This window comes from Prionailurus viverrinus, chromosome A1 (genome assembly GCF_022837055.1).
Source record: "Prionailurus viverrinus isolate Anna chromosome A1, UM_Priviv_1.0, whole genome shotgun sequence".
Taxonomy (NCBI): Eukaryota; Metazoa; Chordata; class Mammalia; order Carnivora; family Felidae; genus Prionailurus; species Prionailurus viverrinus.
The window spans coordinates 174,915,742-174,936,362 of NC_062561.1; the positions used below are offsets into that span (position 1 = coordinate 174,915,742).

A 20,621-nucleotide genomic window follows, 5' to 3' on the forward strand; every position below is an offset into this window, starting at 1 on the left:
AGCACAAAATGGTCCAATCTTCATGGAGGAAAATTTGGCAATATCTAACAGTTACATATGCATATACATAAGCATTTAACCCTCTGACCCAGAAATCTTTCGAGGAATCTATCCCAGAGACACACTAGCAAAAAATAAAGTCATGAATAAGGCTAGTTACTGCCCTACTATTTGTAACAGTAAAAGATGAGAAATAACCCAGATGTCCATCAACAATGAGCTATCCATACAATAGAGCTAGCACACAGCTATGAATGAAAGAGAAAAAATTCCCTATAATGCTATGCAAGACTATCAGGAGGTATTAGATATAAAAATAAGATAGAAAAAAGTTTGTATATTACTGTTTATCTTTTTTAAAAGGGGGAGCAATATATATACATATATATACATATATATATATACACGTATATATATATACACACACACAGTACATTAAACAATGGAAAGATAAAGTTTTTAAAAGATTTTAAGTTTATCCTTCCCCTCTCTGCTCCTCTCCTGCTCATGTTCTCTTTCTAAAAAAAAAAAAAAAAAAAAAAAAATTAAAAAAAATTTTTAAGTTTATCTGTAGCAGAAAGGAACAAAGTATAAGAAAGGAATAGAAGTTCAATTTCTTTATAAAACATATTCATAAATATATCTATGTTTACATCATATATTTATAATATATATTCATAACTATTTCCAAGACAATTTTTTTTTTTTTTTTTTAAGCAGCAGCAAGGGTGCCTGGGTGGCTCAGTCAGTTAAGTGTCTGACTCTTCAAAACAAAACAAAAAACGTCCAACTTGATTTCAGCTCAGGTCACGATCTCAGTTTAAGTGCGAGCCCCACATCGGGCTCCACACGGTGTGGAGACTGCCTGGGATTCTCTCTCCCTCCCTCTCTCTCTGCCCCTCCCCTGGTCATGCTCACACTCTCTCAAAATAAATAAATAAACTTAAAAAAACTTTTTTTAATTAAAAAAAAAAATGAAAAGCAGCAGCAATCCCTAAACATTAGAAGCTAAAATCAAATAAATGTACCTAGTTGGTGGCATAACAATATAGATAAACTATCCCAAATGACTTTAAAATACTAAACTGACAATACATCCTGTAAAAACAGGGACTTAGGGGCGCCTGAGTGGCGCAGTCGGTTGAGCGTCCGACTTCAGCCAGGTCACGATCTCGCGGTCCATGAGTTCGAGTCCCGCGTCGGGCTCTGGGCTGATGGCTCAGAGCCTGGAGCCTGTTTCCGATTCTGTGTCTCCCTCTCTCTCTGCCCCAAAAATAAATAAACGTTGAAAAAAAAAATTAAAAAAACAAAACAAAACAGGGACTTAAATTATTTTACATAATCATATTGTTGTTGCTAGTATGAGTATTGCTATTTTGAGAAAGTTAAGTGCTGATTATGTCATAAAGCAAAGGAATAATCATGTTGTCTCATTAAGATGTTTCTGGCATGAAGAAAGAAGAGAGGTAAGGTGTAGGGCTGAATTTGAATTGGTAGCCCTCAATCTGATCTAGAAATATCAAATTGTTTTATTATGAAATAAATAAATACAAATATATTTGTGTGTCTGTATATATATGTATTCTTAGTTCTGTCAACTAAAAAGTTCTAGACCAACCCAATAGCAATAAGCAATAATAACTCTAAGACCTATAGCATCTAAATATTATTTCTTCCCCACCAAAAATGAGCTTTTTTAGAGAACTGGCTAATTCTAGATCTAGGCATAAATTCTAAAACCTACTCAAGATGAGTTTGAAACATCTTATGTCAGAAAGCCAAACAACTATCAAAAATTACTGGGACCATGGCAATAAGACAAAATTACTTAGGAACAAAAATACGAGGCTCTTACAAACTCAAAAGGAAAATCTCTTCTGTGTCTCTGAAAAAATAAATTGTGTAAATATTAGGATTTAGAAAAAGTCATCAGGGGACGTCTGAGTGGCTCAGTCAGTTGAGTGTCCAACTCTTGATTTGGGCTCGGGTCAAGATCCCAGGGCAGGTGGGATAGAGCCCAGGCCATGATCCCAGGATGGGGGGGCTCAAGTGGGGAGCCTGCTTGGGTTATACTCTTTCTCTCTCTTTCTGCCCCTCTCCCCTGATTGAATTCCCTCTTAAAAAAAAAAAAAAGTCATCAGGAATCAAACTAAAGAAACTCACAATTGTCAAAGATGGCACAATCTGAGCCTCAATAAGCACAATGGCAATAAGTTACAATACATTAAATATATTTAAATTCAAGAGTTCATACCAATACTCAATTTTTTAAAAACCTCACTGGTTACTTTTGGAGGATGCTAGGAAATCAACTCATTATTTAAAAACTACTAAATAACTGAAAGCATCAAATGTTTATCCTGACTTTACATATACTATATAACTCAGTGTAACTAAACAGATGAGGGAATATATCTTTATACAGGAATCCCTATTAATAAATAAAGAAGAAATGAGAGAATTAGAATGTCTTCATTTTGTATGTCAAAAGGCTAAGTAAAAGCTAATGAAATATATTAATATTAAGCTTGTGGAAAATGTGTTTAAGGATACTAACACTGGTCCCAACCTGTCTGTGGTTTGGGGTTGTTATCTGTCTTATAAAGCAAAGTAGAGGGTCTGTCTTCTGGGAATACAAAGTCATCTTCTCCTCTGAAAAAGCCTCCTACACAGTTGGCTTTGGCATCTTCTGGGAATAAGGAGGCAAACTAAGGCCTCATAAGTCTGGGTTTTCAGCCAAGGTAGAGAGAGAAGACAGTGCTCATAACCAGAAAGTCCAGAGCTGGATGGATGTAGTACCTCCAGGACTCATTACCATTAACCCAGCCTGGGCTTTATGATAGTCATAGAAGGGGATTCATTGACAATAAAATAATAAGTTCCAAGAAAAAGGATATTAACACTGTAAGCTAATTTTGAATTTTTTTAAGTTTATTCATTTATTCCAAGAGAAAAGAGAGAGAGAGAGCAGGTACATGTGAGGGCGGGACAGAGAGAGGGAGAGAAAGAATCCCAAGCAGGCTACTCGCTAACATTAAGGACTCAAGGCTCGAATCCAAGAACAGCAAGATCATGACCTGAGCCAAAACCAAGATCTGGACGCTCAACCAACTGAGCCACCCAGGTGCCCCTAAATTTGAATTTTTAAGTGAAGAAATGCTACAAAGTTTTATTGTCAACACTTTTAATTCTCAAATCGCAGGTTTAATTCTGTACATTTGAATAATATAAGACAAGCCTTCTGTATGTAAAATCTTTTCTATATCCTCTTTGAAAGGACCTTTACTCCTTCAAGTATATTTTGGGTTACTTGGCAAGTGTTTCTTATCTACTAACTTCCAAGTTTTAAAAGGGACAACAGTTTTGCAAATTCTCAAGTCCACCCTTTATTAAATACTCCCCAGAAAAATAAACAGAAATAGAAGAGAACATGTGAAAAATTGAACATTCTCCAGGATTGGGTGGAAGCCTGCCCCTTTTATGTCCTGGGATAGGACAGAACATGATCAGAGCCCATTTGGGCTGGGAGAGGTTTGGGCAGTTAGAAAGGAGCTCTCCCTCCTCTGAGTGCTGAGGGTGTGCTGGCCACTGTAAGACTGAAGTCACTGGCTGGCATTGACCCTGAGCCTTAGGACTACTTTTCCAGCTTCTGGAGGTGATGTATGGCACTGAGGGGCCTGGGTCCACACAGTACCTATGCATCAGGCATTTTACATGCATTGTCTCATTTAATCCTTTTAAGAACTCAAAATACCCTTTCATGATAAGAACTTAAACTAGGAACAGAAGGGAGCTTCCTCACACTAATAAAGTACATGTGAAAAAAACCTCACAGCTAAAATGATAATGTGAAAGACAATGCTTTCCCCTTAAGATAAAGAACAAGAAGATAAGAATGTCTGCTCTAGGGGCGTCTGGGTGGCTCAGTCGGTTGGGTGTCTGACTCGGTTTCGGCTCAGGTCATGATCTCACAGTTGGTGGGTTCAAGCCCCACATCAGGCTCTGTGCTGATGGTGCAGAGCCTGCTTGGGATTCTTTCTCTCTGGCTCTCTCTGCCCCTCCCACACACTCTCTCTCTTAAAATAAACTAAAAATAATAATAATAATAATAAAGAATGTCTGCTCTTGTCACTTATATTCAACATTTTACAGGGAAATTAAGCAAGAAAAAAAAGGGGGGGGGGGCATCCAGACTGTAAAGAAAGAAGTAAACCTTTTTTCACAGATAATATGATCTTGTATATAAGAAATACCAAGAAATCTACAAAAAAAAAAAAATAGAATAACGAGTTCAATAAGGTTGCAGGATACAAGATCAACATATAAAAATCAATTCTACTTCTATACACTAGCAATGAACAATCTAAAAATAAAACAGTTCCTTTCACAGAACCATCAAAAACAGTAAAATATTTAGGAATAAATTTAACAAAAAAAGTGCAAGACTTGTACACAAAAAACTATAAAACATCACTGAGAAAGACTAAAGAAAAAAAAAAAAAGACTCCCCATGGTCATGGATTAGAAGACTTAAGGGGCACCTGGGTGGCTCAGTCGGTTAAGCCTCCGACTTCAAGTCAGGTCATGATCTCATGGCTGGTGAGTCTGAGCCCCATGTTGGGCTCTGTGTTGACAACTCAAGAGTCTGGAGCATGTTTCAGATTCTGCCTCCATCTCTCTCTGCCCCTCCCCCATTCACGCTGTCTCTCTCTCAAATACAAACATTTTTTTAAAGCCTTAATTTTTTTTAAGATGGCAATAATCTCCATATTTATCTACAGACTAAACAGCAATCCCTATCAAAATTCAGCTGCCTTTTTTTTTTTTTTTTTTTTTGCAGAAATTGACAAGGTGATTCTAACAATTTGGAAATTAAAGAGACCCAGAACAGCCAAAATAAATCTGAAAAAGAACAAAGTTGGAGGACTCACATTTCCTAATTTCGTACTTACAACTACAACAGTCAAGACAGTGTGGTACTAGCATAAGAATACAGATCAAAGGAATAGAAATGAAAGTCCAGAAATAAATCTGTAAGTATGGCTGACTGATTTTTCAACAGGGGTTCCAAGGTCATTCAACAGGAAAAGAATAGTCTTTTAAATAAATGGTGCCAGAAAAACTGAACACCCACATGCAACAGAATGAAATAGAACCCTTACCTCACATCTGTTAACTAAAAACAGATCAGACCTTATATATGTAAGACACCAAAAGATACAGATAGGACACCAAATGGACAAGCAACAAAAGGTAAAACAAATAAATCAGGTTCCATCAAAATTTAAAACTTCAATAAACACCATCAAGAAAGTGAAGACAACCCACAGAATGGAGAGTATTTTTGCCAATGATATATCTGATAAAAGACTTGTATCAGAATATGTAAAGAACTCTTACAACCCAAAAGCCATGTAACCCAATTTAAAAAACGGGCAAAGAATCTGAATAGATATTTCTCCAAGATGACTGACATATGACCAATACGCACATGAAAAATACTCATCATGTTAGTCATTAGGGAAATGCAAATCAAAATAACGAGATACTACTTCACACTTACCAAGATGGCTACAAAGATGGATGATTAACAAATGTTAGTGAGGGGGCGCCTGGGTGGCTCTTTCTGTTGAGCGTCCGAATTCGGCTCAGGCCATGATCTCACGGCTCATGAGTTCAAGCCCCACATTGGGCTCTGTACTGACAGCTCAGCTCTGTGCTGACAGCTCGGAGCCTGGAGCCTGCTCCAGATTCTGTGTCTCCCTCTCTCTCTGCCCCTAACCCACTCACGTTCTGTCTCTCTCTCAAAAATGAATATACACATTAAAAAAAATTTTTTTAATAAAAAAATAAAAAAGAAAAAACAAATGCTAGTGAGGATGTGGAGAAACTGGAACCCTCACACAATACTGGTGAGGAAAATGGTGTAGCTGCTTAGGAAAAACTGTTTGGCAATTTCTCAAAAAGTTAAACAGAGTTACCATGTGACCCAGATATTCTACTATTAGGAGAAATGAAAACATGTCCACACAAATATTTGTATATATTCATAGCAGCATTAGCAGTAATAGCTAAAATGTAGAAGCAAGCCAAATGCCCATTGAATGCATAAACAAATGTAATTTATTCACACAATGGACTATTATTCAGCCATAAAAAGGAATGAAGTACCAATACAGGCCACAACACTGATGAACCTTGTGACTGCTAATGGGCACAGGTTTCTTTTGGGGATGATAAAAATGTTGTAAATAGTGGTAATGGTTGCACAACTCTGTAAATATACTAATTGTGTATTTTAAAAGGGTTAATTTATGGTATGTGAATTATAGCTTAATAAAACTGTTATAAAACAAAAAGATCCCAAAAGACCAAACTAGAAAACTATTTTTAGTTTCTATAATCATTTTAGTAATGATCATAAAACATTAAGAAATTAGATAAAAGATCCAAAATCTTAAGATAAATGTACAGAATTCAATAGCATTTCTATTAGTAACCATTTAAAAATAAAGAAATGTTCTATTCATAAGGGACCAAAACTATAAAATACCTAGGAATAAATTTAATAAGGAACATATAAAATTTATTTTATTTTTTTAAATATGAAATTTATTGTCAAATTGGTTTCCATACAACACCCAGTGCTCATCCCAACAGGTGCCCTCCTCAATACCCATCACCACCCTCCCCTCCCTCCCACCCCCCATCAACCCTCAGTTTGTTCTCAGTTTTTAAGAGTCTCTTATGTTTTGGCTCCCTCCCTCTCTAACCTTGTTTTTTTTTTTTTTTTTTTTTTTTTTTTTTCCTTCCCGTCCCCTATGGTCTTCTGTTAAGTTTCTCAGGATCCACCTAAGAGTGAAAACATATGGTATCTGTCTTTCTTTGTATGACTTACTTCACTTAGGATAACACTCTCCAGTTCCATTCACGTTGCTACAAAAGGCCATATTTCATTCTTTCTCATTGCCACGTAGTATTCCATTGTGTATATAAACCACACTTTCTTTATCCATTCATCAGTTGATGGACATTTAGGCTCTTTCCATAATTTGGCTATTGTTGAGAGTGCTGCTATAAACATTGGGGTACAAGTGCCCCTATGCATCAGCACTCCTGTATCCCTTGGATAAATTCCTAGCAGTGCTATTGTTGGGTCATAGGGTAGGTCTATTTTTAATTTTTTGAGGAACCTTCACACTGTTTTCCAGAGTGGCTGCACCAGTTTGCATTCCCACCAACAGTGCAAGAGGGTTCCTGTTTCTCCATATCCTCTCCAGCATCTATAGTCTCCTGATTTGTTCATAAGGAACATATAAAATTTAGATAAAGAAAGTTACAAAAAATATTTTATTTTTAAGTTTACTTATTTATTTGGGGGGGAAGGGGGTAGAGAATCCCAAGCAGGTTCTGCACTATTAGCACAGAGCCCAATGCGTGGCTTGATCTCACAAACTGTGAGATCATGACCTGAGCCGAGATCAAGAGCCAGACCCTTAACCAACTGAGCCACCCAGGCACCCCACAAAAAATATTTTAAAGGATATGTGATACATCTGAATAAAGAGATGTACATGTTCCTGAATGTCAACCAGTCCCAAATTAATATACATATATTATGCATTTCCAATAATCCCACAACTGCACAAAACGATTTTTAATTATTTTTGTATATATCATCTATAATCATATACATTTTTGTATGTAAAATTATTTTTGTATACAAAAAAGCTTGCAAACACCATCAATAATTTTTTAAAAAATAGGGAAGGAGTCCTATCTTTCAGATATTAAAACTTAATATAAAGCCTATTGTTATTAATTCAGTAGTGGTACCAGCAGACAGGTTGGTGAAACAGAATACAGTATGATAAAAAGGAATGGGGGAAGGGATGGATTATTCAGCTAACCTATAATCTCTTCTAGAAGAAAGTGAGCAATTTAACAAATGAAAGTGAAAAGATAACAAAATCAGAGATAAAGGATAGATATCATGAAAAATATTTGCTATACATATACATGACCAATATCCCTTTTTATATAAAGAACTACAAATCAATAATAAAATGTGAAATAATCCAACAGCAAATGAACAAAGGATAGACAGGCAATTTACACATTAACTGTAAATAGCCATTAGAAGCTTAATCAGGAGTTTATGGAACAATGGAATTCAATAGTAAAATAAGCACTTTTATTCTGCAACCAACTTGGCCAGAAAGCAAACTCCCCATACCTGGAGACACCTGCTAGCTCTTAAAAAAATAGAGGCTCATAAGCCAGTTCTTGTCTCCAATGTTCCTTATTCTTCCTTATTAGAAATAGGTTAAAACAAGTGTTTGCATTAGCTATTCAAACTTGACTGAAAAACAAAACCAAAAATTACAAACACCACTACCACTACAAATGCAAATTAAAACGAGAAGCTTAAAAATTTTAACTGAATCCACAAAACTTCCAAAAGATACTATCCAGTGCTGGCAGTGGTGTGGGGAAACAGGTCCTCTCACATCCTCTTGGTCAGAGTGTGAACTGCCAAAACTCCCTAGAAAATAATCTACCGATAGCTATTAAAATGTACAAAGTACGTTTTGACCGAGTAACACATTTTTAGGATTCTGTTCTACAGAAATAAAAGCCCTACTATATCAGCAACATCCCTTACATCCATAACTACATCTCTGACCACTTCCTTCACCTTCATGTTCTCACTGAAACTTGGCTTTTCTCTGAAGATACTTCTTCCTCTGAAGCCTTCTCTCTCCCATTTTCTCTCTCATATCTGTAGGCATGGAAGTGAGATGCCTACATTTACTCATTCCCACTTTTGGAGATTCTTCTCTTTCTCCTTAAAAAGTCCACTTTTGGGGTGCCTGGGTGGCTCAGTTGGTTAAGTGACCAACTCTTTATTTCAGCTCAGGTCATGATCTCATGGTTTGGGAGTTCGAGCCTCATGTCAGGCTCTGTGCTGACAGCGTGGAACCTGCCTGGGATTCAGTCTCCCTTTCTCTCAGCCTCTGCCTCTTTCTCTCTTTCTCTCTCTCTCTCTCTCTCTCAATAAATAACTTTTAAAAAGTCCACTTTTATGTAGAAGAGGTTAAGAGAATTATCATGAGTGATGATGTCCTGAATTAGAATCATAGTTTTGACTTGCTTTGCTGTGTTTGCTTTCTTAAAACTACCACATAGCGGGGCGCCTGGGTGGCTCAGTCGGTTAAGCGGCCGACTTTGGACCAGGTCATGATCTCGCGGTCCGTGAGTTCGAGCCCCGCGTCGGGCTCTGTGCTGACAGCTCAGAGCCTGGAGCCTGTTTCAGATTCTGTGTCTCCCTCTCTCTGACCCTCCCCCGTTCATGCTCTGTCTCTCTCTGTCTCAAAAATAAATAAACGCTAAAAACAAAACAAAACAAAACTACCACATAGCAATTGTTATTGGCCCTATTCATTTACCTATAGTTGAAAACAAATCAACACTTAGGGCTGGAGAGGCAGTGCCAGGTGGTAGGAAAGAAGAGAAAGAATCCAGAATTCTAGATTCAAATCTAAGCTTGTCACTAACCTTAGGTAAATTACCTACAGATCTTAGTTTACTCACCAAAACCAGAACCTACACCATTTATTTTTTGAAAGGAATCAATGACACAATGAATCTAGAGCACTCTGGATAGAGTATGATAGACCCCAGAACAACATGGATGGTGGGGGACCAAGCTCTATGCAGTTGAAAATCGAGACCTTTGGACTCCCCTAAATTTAACTACTAATAGCCTACTGTTGAAAAGAAACCTTATTGATAGCACAGCTGATTAACACATATTTTGTAGGTTTATATGCATTATATACTATATTCTTACAATAAAGCTAGGGGAAAGCAAATGTTATTAAGAAAATGATAGAAAATACATTTACAATACTGTACTGTATTTATTACAAATAATCCACTTATAAGGTCAAATCCATGTTGTTCAAGAGTCAATTGTAAATGCTCAATAAATGTTTAAGTGACATTACTAACAAAAACACCTTCAAATCTCAAATTTTCTTATGTATTCTTGCTCTACAGATAATCTAAACAGTTTCAGGGCTTTAAATATTATCTACATGTAGATGATTTCCTAATTTGTATTGCTAGCCTAGATCATTCTCTTGCACTAAGTACTAATATATCCAGTTAGACATCTTCACTTAGATGTCTAATACAAACCTCAAACTTTACATAACCAAAACTGAGGTACTGAACTCGCCCCACACCCAAATGTGCTCCTCCCATAGCCTTCCTTATCCCAGTTAATGACTCTTGCATTTCTAGTTACTTAGGTCAAAAATCTGAGATATCCTTAATTTCTCCCTCTCTTACTTAATATACAATCCCTTAGAAAATCATCCATTTTACCTTCAAAATATATTCCGAATCCAATTACTCCTCATGACTTCCTACTTCATCCTGGTCCAAGCAGTTATGCATCACTGCAAAAATCTAACTGGTCTCCTTACTCCTCCCTTCTTTTTTAAAAATTTTTTTTAATGTTTTTATTTATTTTTGAAGGAGAGAGAGAGCATAAGTGGGGGAGAAACAGAGAGAGAGGGAGACACGGAATCCGAAGCAGGCTCCTGGCTTTGAACTGTCAGCACAGAGCCTGATGCAGGGCTCAAACCCACGAACTGTGAGATCATGACCTGAGCCGAAGTCAGACGCCTAACCGACTGAGCCACCCAGGCACCCCATTACTCCTCCCTTCTCTTCCTTCAGGCTAACCTCAAGAAAACAGCTAGGGTAACCCTAATAAATCATAAATCCTGTCGTCACTACCTCTCATGCCTCACAAATCCTCTCATGTCTACCCAACTTGCTTCAGAGTTAAAGCCAAAATCCTTACAGTAGCCTCAAGGCCATCTGTGAACTAGCCCTGCCTTCAACTCTCTGACCCTAACTCCTATGATTTTCTTTCTTCTTTTTTATTTTTTTAGAGAGATAGCACACAAGTGGGGAGAGGGCTAGAGGGGAAGGGAGGGAAGGAAAGAGGGGAAGAGAGAGAGAGAATACCCTAAACAGACCCCATGCTCAGCACAGTGTCTGATGCCATGAGCCTGGGATCACGACCTGAGCTGAAATCGACAGCCAGACGTTCAACTGAGCCACCTAGGCACCCCTCTCCTACTACTTTCTTCTTCCTTCTCTCAGCCACACTAGCCTCCTGGCCATTCCTGGACAAGGTCTCTTGAGGCCATGCCTTAGGACTCTTGTATGCCCTATTCCCTCTATCTGGAATCCAAATCCACATTTGTTTAGTACTTCCTCCAGATTTTCACACAATTAACACACTCCCAGTGAGGTCATCCTTTGATAATCCTTTTTTTTTTTAATTTGTTTTAATGTTTATTTATTATTGAGAGACAGAGAGGCACAGAGTGTGAGCAGGGGAGGGGACAAAGAGAGGGAGAGACACAGAATCCGAAGCAGGCTCCAGGCTCTGAGCTATAAGCACAGAACCTGACTCGGGGCTCGAACTCACAAACTGTGAGATCATGACCTGAGCCGAAGTCGGTCGCCTAGCCAACTGAACCACCCAGGTGCCCCAATAATCCTATTTAAAATTAAAACCCGGGGCACCTGGGTGGTTCATTTGGTTAAGCATCAGACTCTTGATACAGGCTCAGGAGTGATCTAAAGGTTGAGATCGTGCTGTGCTGAGTGTGGAGCCTGCCTATTCTCTCCCTCTTCTTCTCCCCCCCCCATCTCAAAATAAATAAACTTAAAAAAATTAAATTAAATGCCCTCCTCAAAATTCCCTATTTATTTCCCTCCACAGCATTTACAGCCACCTAACATACTATATATTTTATTTGCTTTAACTCTTCTGTCTCCTCAACTAGAATGTGAGCTCCACAAGGGTAGGAATTATATTTAATTGTTGTATCCTGTGCCTAGATATTTAATCTAATTATATTTAACTGTTGTATACGTGCCTAGAACTATACTAATAAAAGTTGATTGAGAATTTTATATACAAGGATATTCACTGTAGCATTAGTTGTATGAAACCAACCTGACTGTCCCCCAATGTTTTAAAACCCACAAAGTATAGGGGCACCTGGGTGGCTCAGTCGGTTGGGCATCCGAATTCAGCTCAGGTCATGATGTCACACTCTGTAAGTTCGAGCCCCGCATCGGGCTCTGTGCTGACAGCTCAGAGCCTGGAGCCTGCTTCAGATTCTGTGTCTCCCCCTCTCTCTGCCCCTCCCCTGCTCATGCTCTGTCTCAAAAATAAAGACATTAAAAAAAAATTTTTTTTAAACCCACAAAGTATTAACCTTAATAATGTTTAACACTCAAGTGCTTAATATTTGCTTTAGATATATTAACATTTAATTACTGAAATAACCCCTATGAGGTAATACAGTAAGGGCATAGAGAAGGAAACTAAGGCAGAAAGGTTAAGTAATTTGCCCAAGATCACAAAGCTAATACCTGGAGAAGCAGGATTCAAATTCAGATTGTCTTACTTCACAGCCAGTCTTCATGACAACCTACTATGCTGTGCTGACTTCCAAAATTATAATACGATCCTACCTCTATTAAGACAAAGACAGCAGACTCTCTTAACCAACGAGAATAGGTCACTTAAGGGTGGCTCAGTCGGTTAAGCGTCCAATTCGGCTCAGGTCATGATCTCACAGTTTGTGGATTCAAGCCCCACACCCAGCCCTGTGCTGACAGCTTGGAGCCTGGAACCTGCTTCAGATTCTGTGTCTCCCTCTCTCTCTGTCCCTCCCCTACTCATGCTGTTTCTATCTCTCTCAAAAAATAAACATTAAAAAAATTTTTAAGTCATTTAAAGTGGGGAATAAAAATATTCCACACATTATTTTATTTCATTTAAAACATAAAGCACACACATTCATGCAGCAATCTTTTGACGAAAGCCTACCCTTTTCTTTAGGAAATGGGTCCACTGGGGTGCCAGGATGGCTCAGTCGGTTATGCAGCCAGCTTCGGCTCAGGTCATGATCTCATGGTTCGTGGGTTTGAGCCCCACATCCGGCTCTGTGCTGACAGCTCAGAGCCTGGAACCTGCTTCAGATTCTGTGTCTCCCTCTCTCTCTGCCCCTCCCCTGCTCGTGTTCTGTCTCTATCTCTCAAAAATAAACGTTTGAAAACAAAAAAGGGAAATGGGTCCACTGGCATTCTTTGGAGTCTTTCTAGCATAAATCATATCCATAGACACGGATTTAATTTCTTGGAGTGCAAGAACTCCAAACACTTGCCAAGCAGAAAGGGCATAATACTGAATCTCAGTGATTTTTCCCAGTTATCTTTATACCTGTTTTGCCCTCACCTAACTGAACAGCTGTTTTTCAGCAACTTGACCCTATAGACCTTCCCCAAAGCATTTAATTGTCAGATAAAGTTTTCAGATAAAAACTCTTGCACTGATATTTTATTGGTTTCTGTATCATATTTTTATGACAAATATAACCAGCACACAATGGTACGGAAGCAAACACAACTGTTAAGAGTACAACTCAACTGATGAAAGCAGAAATACTTGGGACATATTACAGAGAACATATTAGGAAATGGAAGCCATCTGTTCCAACTAAACAGTCAAGGGTAAGTTAGCGTATACATTAAGCATGTATATCAGTATATGGAGAAGAAAAAAGTATACAAAGACACACAACAAACTGGGAATGAGGAGGGGGAATGAGATGAGATTTAATTACCCTTTTAAACAATTTTACATTGCTGACTTGCAAAAAGTATGCACTATTTGGGAGATTTTTTTAAAGTAAAAAACAAAAATCCATGTGAATTGGGGAACAGTATCCCTATTTTATAGATGAGGAAAGATTTAAAAAAGTAGGAACATGCCCTACATCACAGAACTCATTAGAAGCTAAACTGAACAGCTAGTTCAGGTTTGCCCAAGTTTCCAAGCTCATGGCTTTCCTACAATACCAAATTCCCTGGCAAAAAGTTCAAACAGCTCACTCTATGATTTTTTATTTATTTTTTATTTTTTTAAATTTTTTTTCAACGTTTATTTATTTTTGGGACAGAGAGAGACAGAGCATGAACGGGCGAGGGGCAGAGAGAGAGGGAGACACAGAATCGGAAGCAGGCTCCAGGCTCCGAGCCATCAGCCCAGAGCCGGACACGGGGCTCGAACTCACGGACCGTGAGATCGTGACCTGGCTGAAGTCGGACGCTTCACCGACTGCGCCACCCAGGCGCCCCACTCTATGATTTTTTAAAAATACATTAACAAAGAGCATCATATTACTCTTTTTCCTTTAGGTAATAAAGAGTCAGATGAAGCCAACGAGAGATTTTCAAAATGAATTATAAGCTTGATTCTACAGCCCAGAGTTCAGGCTTAACTTTCTATAATTTAAAAGAACAAAGATCAACCCTACTATTCATTTAAAAGGACAGAAACTTCTTATTCCTGTACAAAAGCAGAAAAGGATAATTTCTTCTTCCACTGGCCATGCATATAGCTCCTTTAATCCCTTCTCTCTGTCCAGGTCATCTTTCTCCAGGTGTTCAAACAGCAACCTAGAAGCAGTAAACCAAGGCACTAGAGGAGTCTGTTATATTTGGAATCTGTCCAGGTCATCTTTCTCCAGGTGTTCAAACAGGAACCTAGAAGCAGTAAACCAAGGCACTAGAGGAGTCTGTTATATTTGGAAATTTAGGGAAGTGGATTTCAATACCAGTAACCTTATCCATACCTGCATTAACTCTTACTAAAAAAAAAAAAAAAAAAAAATTGTTTATTTTATTTTTGAGAGAGAGAGAGACACACACACACACAGAGCATGAGCAGAATCTGAAGCAGTCTCCAGGCTCCAAGCTGTCAGCACAGAGCCCGACGCTGGGCTCGAACTCACGAACCATGAGATCATGGCCTGAGCCGAAGCGCTTAACCAAACAAGCCACGCAGGTGCCCCTGCATTAACTCTTCTTAAAACCTATTCTCTTCCATTTGGAACAGCTTGAAACAAATGTGTGCTTTATTCATAGTCAATTGGCTCCAAAATAAACAGGAGAAAAGGATAACTAGAAAAATCTAAGAAAACATCAAACAGACTGAGAAGCACGATAAATACACCCGAGGGAGTTCAGTCAAAACACATGTCACAAAAAAAGTGAAATAGAGGAAACCTAAGATTTCTAAAATATTTTACTTTTGCTAATTTCAATATATCAAATGAAACAACATACTGAGAACTAGTTCCCAGCAGTACCACCCTTTTCTGTCCTAACTCCTATGGATATTCCAAGCACACGCTCCATACTGTTAGTGAAGCAAACCTGAAACCTAGTATTAGCCCATTCTCTAGTTGAAAAAACCTGTGATGGCTCCTTATGTATACAGATTAAAATTTAATTCTGCACAGCTTTGAAAGGCCTCCAAAATCTGGCTCTAATTCACCTTTCCAATCTTATTTTTCACTTCCAGATTTCTAAATCCATCACAGCAACACTCCACACTATTCCATCTTCATGCATTGCTCAAGCCATTTCCTCAGCTTTGAGCATCTTTCTGCCTACCACCTGTTGAAATTCTATTCCTCCTTCAAAATTAGCAAAGTACAGTGGAAAGAGCCCAGCCTTGCAGTCCAGACCCAGACCAATTAGATTTCTAATTCCATCTCCACTATTTAATAGCTTAATGAACTTAAGCAAATACTTCAATAGATGTGTTTCCTCACCGAGGAGCAGCCATATCATCTATGGCACTTTACAAGAAATAAGCACAATAGTTATAAACTATCTCGCACCATGCCTAAGGCATAATAAATACAAAAAATGCTTAACTACTAAGTCATCCTCCTCTCTTCTCTCCCTCCCACCTCCATCAATGTTCCTAACCTTCCCCTAATTCCCACAGCACTTTGTTTATACCATATTGCACTATGAGCACTAATATACTGCAGGATACTCATTGTTCATGTATGTGTATATATACGTATATGTATATGTGAGTGTGTATATGTGTATATATACACACACACACAGCTCCTCCAATAGGTTATACAAAAGGTGGTAACGGGTATGGATTTCTAAATTCCCATTTACAAAACGAATGGGGGTTAATTCCTTACAGAGTTATTAAGAGATTTTAAAAAGTTAAGGTATGTTAGGTACCTAGTATAATGCTTGGCACCTAGTTAAGTTTCAAAGAATGTTTAATGGCAATTGAATGATGAACCTGATCCAGGAACTGTTTAAGGAACACATAAATGCAAAATGCATTTGCCTTAGTAAATCCAATTTCATAAAGCAATCTTTTTTTTTTTTTTTTTTTTTTAAGTAAGTTCTACACCCAACATGGGGCTTGAACTCATGACCCTGAGATCAGGAATTGCAGGTTCTACTGACTGGGCCAGTCAGGGACCCCTCATAAAGTAATTTTAATATAGCTTTAATCTACTACTCACCTCTTACTGATTTAAATGTCCAGTGAAGACAAAATGGAGGTACCTATGTACTTTACCTCAGAAATACTACCACATATTCATGTCTTGCCACTATGAGACTAAGTACATCATGACATATAACTCAAATCATCTCATAACACTTAATCCGGGAGCTTACCCCTAAAGCGTTGTAAGGGATAAGTTACATGGTTACCTTCCTACCCTCTACTAGGAAGAGGAAGCTGGTTGTCTGATGTTTACTCATTCTAATTTATATTGTCCTCAATTTCTTTACTCAAATCTCCAATCAAATGTCAACTATTTGGGTTTTTTTTTAATTTTTTTTTTAACGTTTATTTATTTTTGAGACAGAGACAGAGCATGAACAGGGTAGGAGCAGAGAGAGAGGGAGACACAGAATCTGAAACAGGCTCCAGGCTCTGAGCTGTCAGCACAGAGCCGGACGCGGGGCTAGAACTCACAGACCGTGAGATCATGACCTGAGCCGAAGTCGGACGCTTAACCGACCAAGCCACCCAGGCGCCCCAAATGTCAACTATTTCTACGATAGTAGTTTTCCATTATACACTTCCAACCCACTGCTCAATTTAAAGAAAACCCACCTCAAAATTAATTATAGTGAAATCTAATCAAAGAAATTACAAAAAAGTAGTAACTTTTTTTTTTTTTTTTAAAGACTTACTATCACAGCATTTGCATTCCACTCTCGGCTGTACACAGGTGGTACAGCACACAAGAGATCAGAAACGGTTTTGGAAAGAGGGATCTGGCTTTAAATCTGACACCACCACTTACTGGCTGTGTAACCGAAGTATGTTACTTCTTAAGCCCCATGGCTCATCTGCGATGCAGGGATTGTTAACAGCATGAATCTCACAAGGTTGTTGTCTTAAATGAGATCATGCATGCTATGCATGTGTTTAGCACAGTACTTACATCATGAGTACTCAATAAATGGTATTTGAACTAGCTGTGCATAAGCACTAAGGTTCTTGGTAAATATTGCTGAATTAATGAATGTTTAACCCATTTTCTATTCGAGAATAAGTGTACCACTAACTTTAATTCTATCCTAAGTTAAATAATGATTAATAGGAGCAATACCATTTAGCAACATTTCAGCTTACAAAGCCCTTCATATATCCATAAACTCATTTGATCTCCACAACATCCGTAGGGGGTAGACATTTTTAAGAGAAGTATTTTAGAAACAAGGAAATTGATATCCATTATAATGGTAATAAAGAGACAAGGTTACCCACCCAGATTCTCCAGGTCAGAGACAAGTGCTTAGTGCCAAAAGTTCTTAACACGACAACCACTAAAAGGAGGCAGATTTCTGCAAATTACCACCCACCTCAAGCACAGTCAATAACCGGAGTCCAGGAATAAGCCCAGGGTAATAAACCAAGTCAGAAGCCACTGATGACACTTACAATGTTGCATTGTTTCCTTACGTGGTGTCCTCCCACACCTTTAGGGCACGGGGGCCAGGTCTGCCCCCTCCCCCACCAGAGCGCCCAGTACAGGACCAGGCACCCAAGAGGCCATCAATAAATATTTGCAGAAATAGCATGGGATGCTGGTAGGTTTTCCAGAGACCCGAAACGAGGCCAACTCCTTGGTGGGGATTAAGCATCTCGGTAGGTCTAGAGTCGATGGGCGGAGAAGGTCCGACGGGTAGCCGGACTGGGAAAGATAGTTGAGGACAGGTGCCGCTAAGGGAAACCAGGGAAGCTGACCCGCTGAAGGGAGAGGAGAGGGCCGCAGCCCTGGCTGGAAGGCCGGGGACCGACAGAGGTTCGGGGCCGGGAGCAGCAGGGCAGTTGGCGTCTGGGGGGAGGGGGCCGCCGCTGGTCTGAGAAGAATCTCGGGCCCAATCTGAGGTTTCTGGGCTCCTCTAGGGGCCCATTCCCCAGCCCGTGGCGGCATGTGCTGCACCGAGTACTCGCTGCTACCTGAAACTGCAGCAGCTTCTCTGTCTGCTCCTGGGTTAGATCCCGCTCCTCAGGCGCCGCCATTTTGCCGCCGCCTCTACGCTTCTGACCCGTCCGCACCGTCACCCGCCGGAAGTGACCTCAGTAGCAACCACGTCCGCTCTGAACGGGCCGCCGGCGCGCAACTGCGCCTGCGCCTACTGGCGCAGCGTGAGAGTACCCGTGGTGACAGTTCCTGCCGTCAGAGGGCGCCACTCTCGGGCCAATACCGAACGCTTCCGGAAATTGCCGAGGGACTGTCGGTACCAGTTGCCCTTACGATTTAGGCGGCGAACAGACCTGCCAAACGGAGACCCAAAGACTTCTGAATAGATCGCAAAGAGCCGAGAGGTACCGAGTGCTCCTCGAGAAGCTGCGGAAATTCCCGAACGCCAGTTGGCTGATTTCGCCTGCTTCTTAACCATCTTCCCACAGTCTCCGATATTCCTGAATATTTTTTAGGAGATTGTGCCGTTCGGAAATATCGGCTGTTTGATGTCTGATTGCTTCCTTTACATTTCCAAAAGCTCCTGAACATCTCTCGGGAGATTCCAAAAGTCTCTGGAATAGAGTGGTTGGGTATTTTCTGAAGCCTACTTGAGCTGGAAGTTGGGAAAAACCTCAGCCACGTGAAAATCGTGGCTTCAAATTCGCTTCCTAGGATTGTTTGGATTTGACTACCTGGGTCTTTGTTAATGGCGCTATCGCCAACCAGATGGCGACTCTGCTACCTGTCTCAGGCCCACTGGCCTGTCTTCCCTGTGATGAACAGAGGGAAGATCCTGGACTGGGATCGGGATACTTGAGCTTGGGATCTAGGGCCCACCTGGCAAAGTGCTGGACGTCCTTGGGCAAACCACCTCCCTTCTGGGCTCCATTCTGCCATTGGTGGAATGAGGTTCTCCCAAAGCCACTGACACAGCGCCTCAGCTCATTCTCCTTGGAGGCCGTCCCTCACCCTTTCCACTGTCTTATTTCTACTCTCCAATATCTGACTTCTTCACTTGCCTTGCCCCTTCAAACTGCCACCTCTCTTTAGGCCTCTCTCTTTCATTTCCACCTTTTTCCTCCTGCCATCTGCCTCTGTTCACTCTCCAGAAGGCAGAGGGGTCTGGGTCTGGTGTATGCTTTTCCACAGACTACCTGTGTGCCTAGGAAGTCACTCTACCTCACTGTGGAATCCCACGCCTACACACTTCTCAGAGTTGATCAGGCAAAACAGGACAGGAGGTGCTTTCAAAGCGTAAGTTCTGTGAGGAGTACTTTAAGGGACAGAAGGGCTCTATGTACTTCTTTCAAACCTGTATCTTGTAGATCTTAACCAGGTCTACACAAACTGCCTAATAATACTTTGGAATTTTTCTTAGACCTTTAGGGTAAATTTGGAAACAGACAGATGTGACTTAACATCAACCCAAAGCTCAAAGGAGACCTGGTATTATTCAACATCTCCTATAATGTTGGATCCAGCCAGACCAGATGAGGGATTGCAAAATCATACACTCTCCAGAGTTGTTGCGAAATTCTGACTTAAAATATAGTCCTTCAACAGACAAACTTTGTAGTTATATTAAACACCATTGAATGTTCTTCACTTCTTTAAAAAAAAACCCATATATATATATATATATATGTATATATATATATATATATACACACACATATATATACATACACTTCTTGATCTACCTTTCTGTTTTCTTTGAATTAAGACATGGTTACAAGAAATGTTTTACTTTTTTTTTTTAACTCCACCAGTAAGAATTTGCCTCAGTGTAGGGAATACAATATGGCAAGCTGGAGAGTCCATTCCCTGTCCTAAGGTGGTTTCTGCTTTTTAGTTGTAGCTGATGGTTTCCATGTAAGGCCAGTATTGCTAGAACTTGCCATTTCTTTTTATAGGTAATACCTTTATTTTATTTTTTTTAGGTAAGCTCTACACCCAACTAGGTAGGGGCTTGAACTCATGACCATGAGAACTAGAGTCACATGCTCTGATTATTGAGCCTGTCTGTCCCCCAAGAGCTTACCATTTTTAAAAGAGCACCTACAAATTTGGAGCTGCATATGAAATCTCCCCATTTTAAAAAGGTAATAACTTACTCAGATTTTAAGAAAACTACCATGTCAACTATAATTGCAAGCCACATTCCAGCCTATGAACTGCCATTCTGCCCCTCTGACCTAGATAGAATCC

At 39.6% G+C, this 20,621-nt stretch overlaps 1 protein-coding gene across 4 annotated transcripts in view; it reads right to left on the minus strand.

Moving 5' to 3' along the window:
- The window catches only part of FAF2 (Fas associated factor family member 2), a 78,265-nt gene extending 59,738 nt beyond the window's left edge, over positions 1–18,527 (minus strand). For 3 of the 4 annotated variants that reach the window (XR_007146823.1, XR_007146839.1, XM_047832548.1), the window contains exon 1: positions 18,407–18,527. Coding sequence is in view for 1 of the 4 variants with exons in the window: in XM_047832548.1 (XP_047688504.1) it covers positions 18,407–18,469 (63 nt within the window). In the remaining 3 variants the exon portion in view is untranslated. Of the gene's footprint in view, positions 1–17,884; positions 18,368–18,406 lie in introns of those variants that run through there. The other variant, XM_047832708.1, reaches the window with a different exon arrangement.
- Positions 18,528–20,621: the final 2,094 nt, after the last annotated feature.